Source organism: Podarcis gaigeae (assembly GCF_964106915.1).
Source record: "Podarcis gaigeae genome assembly, chromosome: 8".
In the NCBI taxonomy this organism is placed as follows: domain Eukaryota; kingdom Metazoa; phylum Chordata; class Lepidosauria; order Squamata; family Lacertidae; genus Podarcis; species Podarcis gaigeae.
The window spans coordinates 62536326-62549642 of record NC_139684.1 but is presented as its reverse complement, the minus strand read 5'-3'; the positions used below and the strand labels follow the sequence as shown (position 1 = coordinate 62549642).

The 13317-nt window shown below is 40.9% G+C and overlaps 1 protein-coding gene across 1 annotated transcript in view; it reads left to right on the top strand.

Moving 5' to 3' along the window:
- Window positions 1-13107, top strand: part of MYOM3 (myomesin 3) — a 45501-nt gene extending 32394 nt beyond the window's left edge. Inside the window, exons 26-38 of the mRNA XM_083751612.1 lie at window positions 85-229; window positions 733-792; window positions 1458-1525; window positions 2601-2711; window positions 2950-3037; window positions 3798-3836; window positions 4130-4235; window positions 5981-6144; window positions 7315-7351; window positions 8594-8616; window positions 9288-9343; window positions 9925-11110; window positions 11211-13107. Of these exons, the coding sequence (XP_083607738.1) occupies window positions 85-229; window positions 733-792; window positions 1458-1525; window positions 2601-2711; window positions 2950-3037; window positions 3798-3836; window positions 4130-4235; window positions 5981-6144; window positions 7315-7351; window positions 8594-8616; window positions 9288-9343; window positions 9925-10200 (1173 nt within the window). The 3' untranslated portion in view covers window positions 10201-11110; window positions 11211-13107. The remainder of the gene's footprint in view (window positions 1-84; window positions 230-732; window positions 793-1457; window positions 1526-2600; window positions 2712-2949; window positions 3038-3797; window positions 3837-4129; window positions 4236-5980; window positions 6145-7314; window positions 7352-8593; window positions 8617-9287; window positions 9344-9924; window positions 11111-11210) is intronic.
- Window positions 13108-13317: the final 210 nt, after the last annotated feature.

Here is a 13317-nt window from a genome sequence, read left to right as displayed (position 1 = left end):
ATTGTTCAGTTCCTCACTAGCCATGTTCTCCTTTGCTAACAACTTATTTTTGCTTGTGTTGCTGTTGCCGTTGTTTACATTTAGACACATAAGATCAATTTTGACAAAGCAAAAGGCCTTGTGGAACTGATCATCCAAGACTTCTCCGAGGACGACAAGGGGACATACACTGCCAAGCTGAAAGACGGCAAAGCTGAAAACCAGTTTACTTTGGCTCTGGTTGGGGACGGTAAGTGGAGGGTCAGGAAGCAAAAGGAGGCAGCTGCAAATGTCTCTTGAACTGTGTTTCAAAACAGTTGGAGGACACCACGTTTTTTAAATGTTCAGGAAGTGTGTGAACTTGATGCAGTGTTTAGGGAACAGCTCTTAAATAGTTGGGTTTAAAAAAACAACAACCAATCACAAAATTATGGCAATGTGGTGAATCACACTTAAGATTGGAAAAATTAGAAATTGAGACAAACTGAAATAGAAATATTCTTCCATCCCTACCATCCACGGGCAAGTATCATTACTTTCTCTTGTCTCGCAGTCAGTCTCCCACCTTCGCTCCATATTCGTGCCCTTGGATCTTGAAAACCTAATAGATCTACTAGAAAACCTAGTAGATCAACGCATCTGGGGAAGTTACTCATCTTAGCACAGTGTTAAACATCCAACACTATCCTTCATGAATCAAGATATCTTTGCTTGCCATCACACACTGATTTGATGGTGTATTTATTATTCCAGATTTTGATAAACTTAAAGCAGAGGCTGATGCCAAGAAGAGAGAATGGAAGAGAAAGCATGGTAAGATATCCTTGCAGTCAGTGGCTATATGCCTGGCTTGAGAAGCCGCGTTTGTGGCAAAAGGGGTCACCCATAAAATGCACCTGGGATGGGGAAGTGGGGGAACAAAGCTGTGATACGAAATGGCATTTGTTGACATGGGGCAAAGTAGGTCAAGGTTACAGGTAGAGGAGTTGAAAAGTTAGCAAGAGTTTTGTACAGTGTGTTGTACTTTAGAGACAGTCCCAAAGCTGGACACAGACTTGTGCGGTGGTGTGGATGGTGAAGGGGAACAATGAATCCCCAATGGCTTCTGCTGTAGGGACATTGAGCCACTGTGGGGCCAGTGGATGCACCTCCCCACTTGGATGCCTGATTCGTTCTCATCTAAGAATTTTTCAAAACCAGGGTCTTTGATTTCTGACATTTCCATTTAAAATTGTTTAAAATAGGAAAATGCCTAATTTCAACAAGCAAAAGAAGAAGAAATCAACCCTGTCCCCAAAGTGAGAGTGCTCAAAATTCCACCCATCTCATCACCTGCTTAGTTCTGCCTAGTCAAGATTCCCTTGACTGTTTTAAAAAGAAAATTATGCTTAACTATGCCTAGAAACCAACCCTTTCTTCAAATCTACACTGACTTTGAGCACAGCAGACGACCAAGATTGTTTCTTTCCATTTAATAGGTCCACATTTTATTGAACAGCTACAGTGGAAGGTCACTGAAGACTGTGAAGTCCTGTTGACCTGCAAGGTAAATAGCACAATCCCAGACACTGCTGTTATTATTATTATTATTATTGAAAAGAAAAGAGGAGAGGAGAGACAATATCCACAATTAATAGGCAGTTAAGAGTGCAATCCTATCTATGCCTAGTCCTGTTGAATTCAATGGGGCTTACTCCCAGGTAAGTGGTGTTGGGAGTGAAGCCTATTGTTTTGATATAGCAAAGATGCGAAATGTTCTGTCTCCTGGTCTCAGTTAACAAAATAAAACTATCCCCACAATCTCAGCCTTGTTCCCATTTTACCAGAGGCCGGTGGACCAGTGGTATAGTGGAAGATTTTTTTTAAGTGCAAGAGATCATTAGTCTTTGTAACCGTGAACTCAAGGAGAGTCCAACAATGCAAGCAGTTGTTATTGATCCACTCTGTATTATACACTCTTCAAAGAGCAGCAGTACATACCACGATACTCAATTTATTAGGACCAGCAGGACTGTGATCCTGCTGGGAGTAAATTTACAGGAAGTCAATTTCATTGAATTCATTGGTACTTGCTTCTGACTGCATAGCATCATATTGTATAAGACGCTGAGCTTTAACAAAAGACCGTCAGCCAACTGAAATGCAACTACAGAAATGCAATCAATCTTGCAAGGAAGCTGCAATAAGTTACAGTTTAAACCACTAGCATGAAGCAGTCATCCCATCCAATAAAAGTAAAGCAGTACCTAGCCTCTATTTAAGTATTTCCCTCTTTCTCTGACTTCGTCTATGCTTCTCTGTCCCAGACAATAGATTGTACTTGAAAGTGTCTTTATCGCTCATTTCACTTGCCAGAGCAAGTAGAATTCGTCAATTCCCTTATACTCCCAGCAGGTATTGTCATTGCTCTGGCCCCGTAAAATATCCTGGAGCTGTGCTCCCTTGCACTCTCCCTCCACACTACGTAGCACTGCTGAAAGCTAAACTATTTGTGACATTAATTGTGCCAGAAATGGGACCCTAGGGGATGCTGTAGCAGCAGAGAGGAGGAGTTTCTACATTGCTTCCCCTAACCAGATTTCAAGTAAGCCTCCACCCTCCTACCCATTTCCTTTCAACAGGCAGCAAACATGAAGAAGGAGAGCACCTTCAAATGGTTCTTTGATAACAAACCTCGTTCAGATGGTCAGTATGACCCAAAGACAGGAGCTGGAGTCCTGCGGATTAAGAAGGTAAAGAGTGTGCAATAGCCAACTGGGTCAGTATTGTATAGGGTGGAATTAAAATGGATTTATAGACACTGCATGCTAAAATGGGGAGGGGGAATGAAAGACTGCCCAGGTAATCATGGTGCACAGGAATATGGACCTTTGTTGCATCTGATCACCATACACATCAATGATGCTCAATGCTTTTTTCATTTCTTGATAGATAAGGTAAATATATGTCTGTATGTCTGTATTTTGCTAGATTAGCAAAGCAGATAAGGGAATATACAAAGCTGTGGTTTCTGATGACCGAGGGGAAGATACAACTCAGCTTGATCTCTCTAAGGAAGGTATGTTTCTCTTCATTCCTTGGGCAGGAGATATATTGTTGTCTGTTCATTAGAAAATATTTATAACCTGCCCTTTATCAACACAAATCCAGAGTGTATCAAGCAAAACACTCTGGTGTTTTTTTTAAAAAAAATCATTTATTTAAACAAGAGTATGCACTTCAATAACAAGAACAAAAAACAAAAACAGCAGAACCGAATGAAAACGAAAATTATACATACACACAAGAAGTACAAATATGGGTTGTTTCATTCACATGCTCTGGAAATTATAATAATTATTATTGGTGTTGGGAGGTAATAGCATTTTTAAAAAAGATTTGTTTTATTTATAAGTAGCCCCGAACATCTGAAAGGTACTAGGTAGGGTTCAAATTCCCACTCAGCATAAATCTCCCTGGGTGACTTTGACCTCTCATTTTCTCTTGGCCTAATCTACTTAAGCAGGATTTGTTGCGTGGATAAGAGGAAGAAAGACTTGTGTGGCCAGCTGTGCTGGCTGGGGATGATGGCAACTGTAGACCCAAACATCAGGAGGGTACCAGGCTGAAGAAGATTGATGCACATTCTTCTGAGCTTCTTGGAGGAAGGGCGAGATCTCAGTGAAATTCTAACTGAATAACCCCTAATTCTTTTCCAAGTAATCCCATGGTTATCCAGAACATAGTTTGAAAATATTGCCATTCTGATATGTTTGCTATGTGTTGCTGCTTGTTTGTTTTATCTACTTAAAAGGATTTTTAAAAAATGTGTTTTACAGCGTTTGATGACATCCTCAAGGAACTTGCCAGGATCAGCGGTAAGTTATTTAATTCTAAACCCACATCCTTGTGGTATCAATAACATTACATTAAAGATGTAAATAGATATAAGACTGCCGCCTTGCTGAAGCCAAGCAGGTCTGGGTTTGGTCTGTGCCCTCTGAGAACGACATGTATACATTGTTATCCTTTGTTATCATCATGGAAGAAAGGCAGAAAGAAAATAAACAAATGTGGGTTAAAAGAAAAGCAAAAAATAGGAGGCTTAATCATCTTTCTCAACTGCATTTCCATCCCCACAACCCCTCCCTCCCCATAATTCTCTGTTTAGTTCTTTCTGCATCACCTTTGAAAGTCCAGCCTACTGTAGAAGGCATCAAGATCTACAGCGAGGTGAAATACTACACAGATGCCATGAAAGCAACCTGGGACCACAAGTATGTGTTTATTTATTAGTACTTAATTGATTTAGCATGGGTAGGCAAACTAAGGCCCGGGGGCCGGAGCCGGCCCAATCACCTTCTAAATCCGGCCCATGGACGGTCCGGGAATCAGCGTGTTTTTACATGAGTAGAATGTGTGCTTTTATTTAAATGCATCTCTGGGTTATTTGTGGGGCATAGGAATTCATTCATCCCCCCCAAATATATAGATAGATAGATAGATAGATAGATAGATAGATAGATAGATAGATAGATAGATAGTCCGGCACCCCACAAGGTCTGAGGGACAGTGAACCGGCCCCCTGCTGAAAAAGTTTGCTGACCTTTGGCTTATACCAACAAAAGCAGAGTAGCAGGTTAAATTATTTGAGTATATGGAATTAGAGAATATGATTGAGAAGATCAGGGATCAGTTGACCCAAAAGTTTAACAATGAATGGGACATTTACAGATTATAATTACAGATTATACATATACATCAAAGCTTTAGTATGCTTTGACTAACTCTCATGATAGCATAAGGTAAAAAGAGCACAAACAACATTTAATACAGGTTAAGTTTATTGAAAAATAGATGTAATTAATAAGGAAAAAAGAACCCACGCTGAGGAGGTCGGAAGTTGTTGGAGAAAGTTGTCTGTTTGTAATATTTGTGTGTTTTGGTGTTGTACTTTCTTTTTTCTTTTTTCTGTGTGTATTGCTTATAAACTAATAAAGATTATTTTTTTTAAAAAAAAAAGAATGCTTATACCCCCACTTTAAAGCTCCAAGTGTTGTTCAGGGGATTGCAAAAGATTCTCAAAATGAAATTACATTCAAAAGTAATATTTCACATTCAAATCTAGCATTTTTGGAAATTATTAGCATAAGAGGTATGTGTAATCATGGGGTGGGGAAATGTTCAAAAATGACACGTCCACATGGTTTGCACAATCATATCTTGGTTTCTTAAGCCAATACAGTGGTGCCTCAGGTTACATACGCTTCAGGTTACAGACTCCGCTAACCCAGAAATAGTACCTTGGGTTAAGAACTTGGCTTCAGGATGAGAACAGAAATCGTGCTCTGGCGGCACAGCAGCAGCAGGAGGTCCCATTAGCTAAAGTGGTGCTTCAGGTTAAGAACAGTTTCAGGTTAAGAACAGACCTCCAGAATACTTAACCCGAGGTACCACTGTATACGCATGAGCCTTTGCCTGCATGCCACCACTTGTCTAACCTCTTCTCAGCAATTGAGCTTTATTTTCAAGATGGAGGGAGGAAACCTTTACACCACTTGTCAGAAGTCACTGCCTCCATACCTGAAAATGTGGGACAAATCTTCTGGTAAAATGAGAGGGGGAATTGCTGCTCTCTTCTGCCTTAACTCAAAGGTTTGGTTCAGCAATTGTAATTCTTTGTCTATGAAACTTAGGGAATGGACTAGTCTGCTTCAGGAGGAGTGAAACAAAGGTCAGCCCCCTATTTTTAAATCAGGGAGGGAGGGAGGAACAAAGGAACATTGGAACCTCTGAGTGTAGCAAAAGGCCACACACCCCAATTTTAGATATTTTCCATAACTTAACCCCTAGCTTCTTAACTCTCGGTGGCAGTAATCCATCAATCACATTCCCCAGAGAAGAGGCTAGCTGGCACCAGCACTAAGACGTCAGCACTAAGACCCAGCACCGTTACTCTGACATAGTTAAATGTTTGTTTGTTTTTTAATCATGGTAATCCAATGTCATCCTGTTTATTCAGCGACAAGCGCGTGGAAGGAGGAGACCGACTGAAAACAGGAACAACCATGGAGCAGGTTTGGCTCCACATTCTGGATCCCAAGGAGTCGGACAAAGGCAAATATACTTTGGAGTTGTTTGATGGAGAAAAATCACGCAAGCTGTCAACTGACCTGTCTGGCAAAGGTAAGCAGCAAGCCAACAGCTTTTTTTTTAGAATCATAGAATTGTAGAGTCGGAAGGTACCCAAAGGGTCATCTTTGCCACCATCTCAACACCCAACACTCTGCCTGGCCTTTGGTTTTCCTCTCTCTAACACTGGCAAAATTAACCTTTACATTGCAAACTGAATGATCCCTGCCGTTGCACTTCCAGCCATTTGAAGCTAAGGAAGACCTGCTGACTAAAGTCCTGCTTCCTCCCTGGCCTAGAAAATTAACATTCTGTGACTTTGCTAAGTTCCAGCCTTAGCTCACTTAGTTCCATCTCAGAGGAGATCCTGGTTTAACACTCCTTCCTGCAGGATTAGAGTTGGAAGAAAATTTCCCACAGATTCAACAACATTTCAGATGTCAGATTTGACTTTTTGAATTTCAGATATTTATAGATTTTTGTACTGATATTTGATTTTGAGGGAGATGTAATTTTTGCTATTGCAAAGGAGCAATGTGATGTCACTGAGCTATGGAACAAAGTTTACTTAATACACTACATCTCTTACAACAACTAGATTCAAAATGGCTACTGCTACCCTGCACCTGCAATTCTATATGCACTGGGAGTAAGTCCCACTGAACTAAATGGCATTCATAGGCTTATGGTGTATGTTTCAGTTACTTGTTGGTGTTCCACAGAACTGGTTCCCTCCAATAACACTTTGGTTCCTACTTACCATTCCTACCTGAGTTGTTGCAGGAAATTTAGAATTCCCCGTCTCTGTCATTTCAGCTCTACGTTTTTTACCTCCAGTTTTTACAAATACCTTCTCTTCTCCTCTCCCAATGAACAAGGCTCTATTTCCACTAATGGAGACTAATTCCCTGTGTTAGAGAGGCCACTGAGCATTTTCTGTACAGATTTATGGGCATAGGTGGGATAATAAAAAACATTGTACTGCTGACAATCTTTCCTTTTCATTGGCTGCTTGTATATTTGCCTTAAAGCTATATATATATATATATATATATATATATATATATATATATATATATGGAAAGAGTATGGGCACTTCCTTGGAGATGAATGACAATTCTGTGCATAGGAGACAAATAGAGGACAAGAACCTGGTATTGTTTTCATATTTCAACAGTAAAGAAAAACATGGTTCATTCAGTCAAAATCTCTCTCTTTTTGCAGCTTTCGATGATGCGCTGGCTGAACATCAAAGGCTCAAGTAAGTTTTTGCTCCAAACTTTCCTTTTCCGTAGAAAATCTCTACTTGTCACTTAACCAAGACTCAATGCAGAGGAAGGTATTGCTTCCTTTCTGAGCATGCTCCAATCATCTGGGTGTGAAGCTGATGCCCTGTGTACTTCATGACATCCTGAGATAGGAAGCAGTTAGTATGGCATCTACACCAGCCTGCTCACCCTTTGCAATGATCCTTTGCAGCCACATTTTTTTTTTAAGAGGCACCTGCCCTTTGGAGCAAAGTACTCTGCACTGGACCTACCATTAAACAAAGGGTGGTGTAATTTGTTCTTCTAACAGCTGCCAAACTAGATCTTGTCAAAAAAGCACTGATGGCAAGCTTTGTTTAAAAAACACACCAAAAAAAACACACCAGAAAGTAGGGCGGGAAGACATGCAAGATTGAAATGCCAGTTACTTGAGGGATGTGAGGGGTTTTATTTGCCCTACAGTTGGGGTGATGGTGTCTTTGTTAGTGTTTTAATTTTAATTAAGGATGGGATGGCTTTGGATATTTATGGTGGAACTCTCTAATCTTATGTAATAAGCCAGTACAGGGCGTAGTGGCTAGAGCATTGAATATGACCTGGGTTCAAATACCTGATGAAGCCATGAAGCCAACTGGGTGGGCCTTGGATGTCACATACACTCTCTCTTCTGGCTGGGAGGGAGAGAAATTCAACTCAGGTCACATTTAAAGGTCAATCTACCTAACTCAAACTTTCTGAAACCAATATGAGAACCAAAACATAGCCATTTTCAAAATTTGCACTTTTCTGAATTTTCAGTGCAGTTCTCCAGCCAAGTAAGGGGTACAGAAATGCACATATTGCAATAAAATGTGCATTGAATAGGAATATAGTGGGGGGTATATGCAAAAATGCATTAAATTAAGGAAAATTTGCTTTGCAAAAATGTACGTTAGGCAACATTGCATTTTGAATTGTATACATTTGGACTTTTAAAAATTGCAAATTGGTGTGGAAATGTGGAGAACCGAGCTTAACACTGGAAAAAAATGAGAAACTGAGAGAAACTGAAATTGGCACATTCATCTGCCCCTCCTTCCAACCTTTATCACGGGGTTATTATGCAGCTGAAATGGGTTGGCTCCTTAGAATAGGGGAAAGCAGAGATTCAGGAAGGAAATCTCTTTATGAGTATTAGATACTCATTTAATAAGAAAAAGCCTATGCTGATTTCACAATATCATTTTTCATTTTAGGGAAGCAGCTGTTGTGGAAGAGCGTGAGTATACAAAAGTGCAATCTTTGTTGACTGAACCAAAATGCATTGTTTTGTGTTATATATTGTACTGTGACACACTTCCATTTCCCTTGGTCATGGAGGGGAGGTCTAGGGGGCAGTACCAGTGGGTTGAGTTTCCTATGGATCCAAAAGTATTGGAGACTTAAAGATGTCTTTCTAATATGAGCTATCCACGTCAATATACAAGTTGGGCATATAAGAAGCAAGCAGACACTCTTTCAGCAGGTCCAAAGGGATAATCTTCTGCAGCAGCATCAACTCCACCCCTGCCATCAAGGCTGCTCCTCCCATTTCAATTAACTCCAGGTGGAAAACTCTCTTAAGTTCAAACTGCAAGCTGCTTTTTTGCTGTCTATCTGCCTGCTCTTTACAGCTGGAGGAGTATCACCTTCTCTGAGCTTTGATGTACAATGCATTCTGAAAGCTACCGAGAGAGATTCCCAGCTATCACAAGATCATCTTCTGGCCTTAGCTCTCAGCTGTGAAGCATCAGCTGATGTCCTGGTCCAACAGTCAGTAGCCTAACCAAGGAACAGTCAAGCAGCAGTCATAACATTATTAATATATAAGCCTAGTAGACATTCCTCTTTTGGTGGGAAAAGGTGAGGTGATAGTTGAATAAATAATTATGATGTTTGATCTTTTGCCAGGCCGAGCAAAAGTTGTTCGGGGCCTTCCAGATGTTGCCACCATAATGGAGAACAAGGTAATTCTAATGGACAGGTTAACTCTAGCCCTAATAGTAGGGGAACAACTTCTTCCACTGGATGCCCTAAACTGCTTGAGAGCCCTTACAATTTATAACACCATGGATACAATAATGCCCCCTTTCCGCACCCTAGTTCATTAACAAGACCATGGTCTAAATCTTTTTCTCATATTTACATTTCTCTGTGTATGTATGAGGCAGGAAAAAGACAAGGGGAGGGCATTTAAAGCTACTAATCACAATCAGGAGCTTTAAATGCCCTCCCCTTGTCTTTTTCCTGCCTCATACATACACAGAGAAATGTAAATGTAAGGTAAACTATGGTTTGTTACCAACTGAGTCTGGAAGCTTAAAATAACCTCCTCTGCATGCAACAGAGGTGGAGTATGTGAACCTAATGCTCACTAAGGCTTACACATAACAACTGAATTGGTGCTGCATCCATTTTATAAGGGCATAAGTTTAATATACTCTCCCACTCAGAGACCTTTCTTATCTGTATTGCTTTTCTTTTGTAAAACCCGAATTCTTATCACTAATGCTATGTTTGTTTATTTGTTTGTTTGTTTGTTAAACAGACTCTCTGCTTGACATGCATCATATCTGGAGATCCGTATCCGGAGATCACTTGGTACAAAAACGAGCAGGTCATTACATTCAAAGATCGGTACAAGATAGAAGTGAAAGGGACCGTTATCACCATCACCATTGAGAATGTCAGCAGCGAGGACTCTGGGAAATTCAGCATCTTTGTCAAGAACAAGTGGGGCTCTGAAACTGGCAGGGTTACCGTCAGTGTGTACAAGCATGGAGAAGAGCCCAAGGAGCTAAGAGATGAGCAGGCCTTGATCTGAGCTAGGCCTTAGCCCAGCGCCTTGTTTCAACTCCAGAGCTCACATAAAATAATCAGATAGAAGAGATTTATTTTCCTTCCCCATTTGTAGAGCATTTCTCTCACTGCCAAATAACTGCCACCAGTATATCTGGATTGGTGCTTCCAGGACAGACTACCAGCTATGCTGGCCATGTTCTACCTCCACTGTCAGAGGCACTGACAGAGGCCACTGTCAGAATAGCAGCTGCTGGGAATCACAAAGGGTGAGAGCTCTGTTGCACTCAGTTTTGAGCTTTTCATAGGCATCTGATTCACCACTGTAAGAAAAGGATGCTCAACTAGAAGGGCCTTTAGCAGTCTAATTCAACAGGGCTCTTCTTGTGTCTGCCTGAAAGCACAACTCCTCTCCTTTTAGAAATTAAACACTATAAAGAAATAATTCCCCAGCCCCTACTCTTGTGTTGATTACTATCCTGACAGTATTTCCTAACACAGCATGCATGCACACTTAGATAGATACATGGGAAGGAAATAAATACCTATGAAGAATCAAAAACCAGGGGAGACCCATCTGTTTTTACATGGTAAAGGCAATCTGTGATGGACAGTGTCATTGGGTTGCATCCAGGCTAAGCTAATTGAATGTGGGTCCCATGGAAATCAATGAATTGGGGAAATCATGACTTACCATAACTTGCATTGAAATAAATAAAACTTGAATTCAGCCAGCAAAATTCCTCATATGTTCACCCAGTAAATTTGTTTGGGGTGTCAACCTTAATCTGGATCCATCCTCCTGTTTTTTTATCTATCCTAACTAGTGGGCATGCACAGTTTGTACTGCCTCCTTCATAAACATAGAACATCTGGTGCCAAGGGACAGTTGCAATGAAATGGCTGGAGGTTGGAGGCAGCACTTGGTAGTCAAGGTTGTTGTTGTTTAGTCATTTAGTCATGTCCGACTCTTCGTGACCCCATGGACCAGAGCACGCCAGGCACTCCTGTCTTCCACTGCCTCCTGCAGTCAAGGTAGGAGGCTGGAAATGAAGCCCAGTTTTCTTGTGGGCACCCAGGAATTACACAAGTAAGAGGCATGTGCAATGGACTTCCCCATTCTACTGAGTCCCTCTGAAGGACACTTCTGCAATGAATGGACATGAGGGTCCATCTTTAGTCAAGCATCTTTCCAGACAGATGCCTCATGGGAAACTCAAAAGCAGGGCCGGATGGCAATAGCTCTCCCCACATTGTGCTTCCACCTAAACACACACATCCAGTAGCTGGTATTCTGTAGCATACAATCTCTGACTCTTCCTAGTTGATTTTGTTGTAGTGATCTGAGCCTGTGAAAGTGCCAACCACCACCACATCCCTTGGTAGCCCACTTTTTGAAAATATTTCAGAACACAGCTACGAGGACTTGCATCAGAGCATCCATAGGAACAGTACTGTACATGAAAATCCCACTCGGAAAATGTCGACTGCAAGCTAAGGGCCCCTCCAGATTGGTGCTTTATTGTGGGTGCTATCACAATAATTATGTTTTAGTGGTGGCTTTATTCTGCTCATTAGTTCTGTGATGCTTCCCCAATGCTACCTCATTATTGATGTCTGGAAAGGCTGTAGCAGAACAAAAGTAGGACACACCCAGAACATTTGTAGCAAAAAAAGTCAAGGAATTTCAGCAGGAAGTCACAGGATGTGTACTGATTGGAAATGAAGTAGTGTGACTGCCTCAACTTTTGTAGGTGCAAATAGTGGGATTGCATATGATGTCCCCAATAGTATAATAATAATAATAATAATAATAATAATAATAATAATTAATAATAATAATAATAATGTTATTATTTATACCCCTCTCATCATGAAATCACAATTTTAAAAATCCGGGTTCACCATGTTAAAAAGGGAATTGTCAATCAAGCTTTATTGGAAAGTTTTGGGACTTGGGTGGTATGTCAGGCAGGTCTAAGGGTGATGTTAGGTCTACAGTGGCTTGTTCACAAATTATAACATGATATTGCGGTTGCCCAGTGACGAGCATGCATGCATGACTCAGCCCTGGCAGACAGAGAGAAAAGAAAGTGTACTTTAGAGAGTGGGGAAAGGGGGGGGAGTGGGGTGCCTGGAAAGAGTGACAGACCTACAGCTGGATCTCTTTACAGGACAAACATGGCCTGAACTAGAGTACAGAAGATGCTGAATTTGTTTTTCATGAAAAACAAACCTGAAATCAAATGTCTGCAGAAGCAGCAGCATTATTATTACCTGAATTATCATTATTATTATTATGATCATGATCATCCCACCTTATAAGGAGCTCAGCAGAGTATACATTATTCCCATCCCCTAATTTTATTCTCACAGTAACAACCCTGAAAGGTAGGCTAGTGGCAGAGATGGTGTGTGGCTCAAGGTCACCTGTTGAGTTTGATGGTTGAGGTCTCAGTCTACAGCACTATATACTAGCGTCACATCCACAACATTCATTTAAAGCACATGGTTCCCCCCCAAAAAAAATAATAATCCTGGGAACTATAGTTTAGAGTGCTGGGAATTGTAGCTCTGTGAGGGGTATACTTCCAGAATTCATTGGGTGAAGTCATGTGCTTTGGTTTAAGTATGTTTTAACTGAATAATGTTGATATGTCTGAGGTCAGAGACCTGCTTATGTTAATAGCAGTGGCTCTATTCTGGATGTAAAGTCCAGGTGACACTTTTTCAGAAAGAAGCCTTGAGTGGACTTCTGATGCATTTATTATTTGGTGCTATTGATCAAGAATCTGTAGTGAGCTGTTTCGTGGTTCATGCTATGCTTTTAATATTCATGTGAAAGAAAACAGATAAATGTGACAAGACAAGAGCAAATGATGATGCTTGATGATGAAGCATGCATTAATAAACTAGAAGCCTAAAACCCGAAGTCATGGCTGCTCACCTGTGTGCTACCTAGATCTAAAGAAGTTTGAAGGTCCTCCTTTGTTATGAAAAGGGCTAACAGGGGTTGCCCAACTCCCCCCCCCCATGGGCCAAATATAGGTGAATATTTAATGCAGACACACCGGACCACTTGAAAGAAGCACGCAGACCGCTGTTGGTGTTGGGGAAATATTGGGGTTCAATACCCAAGACC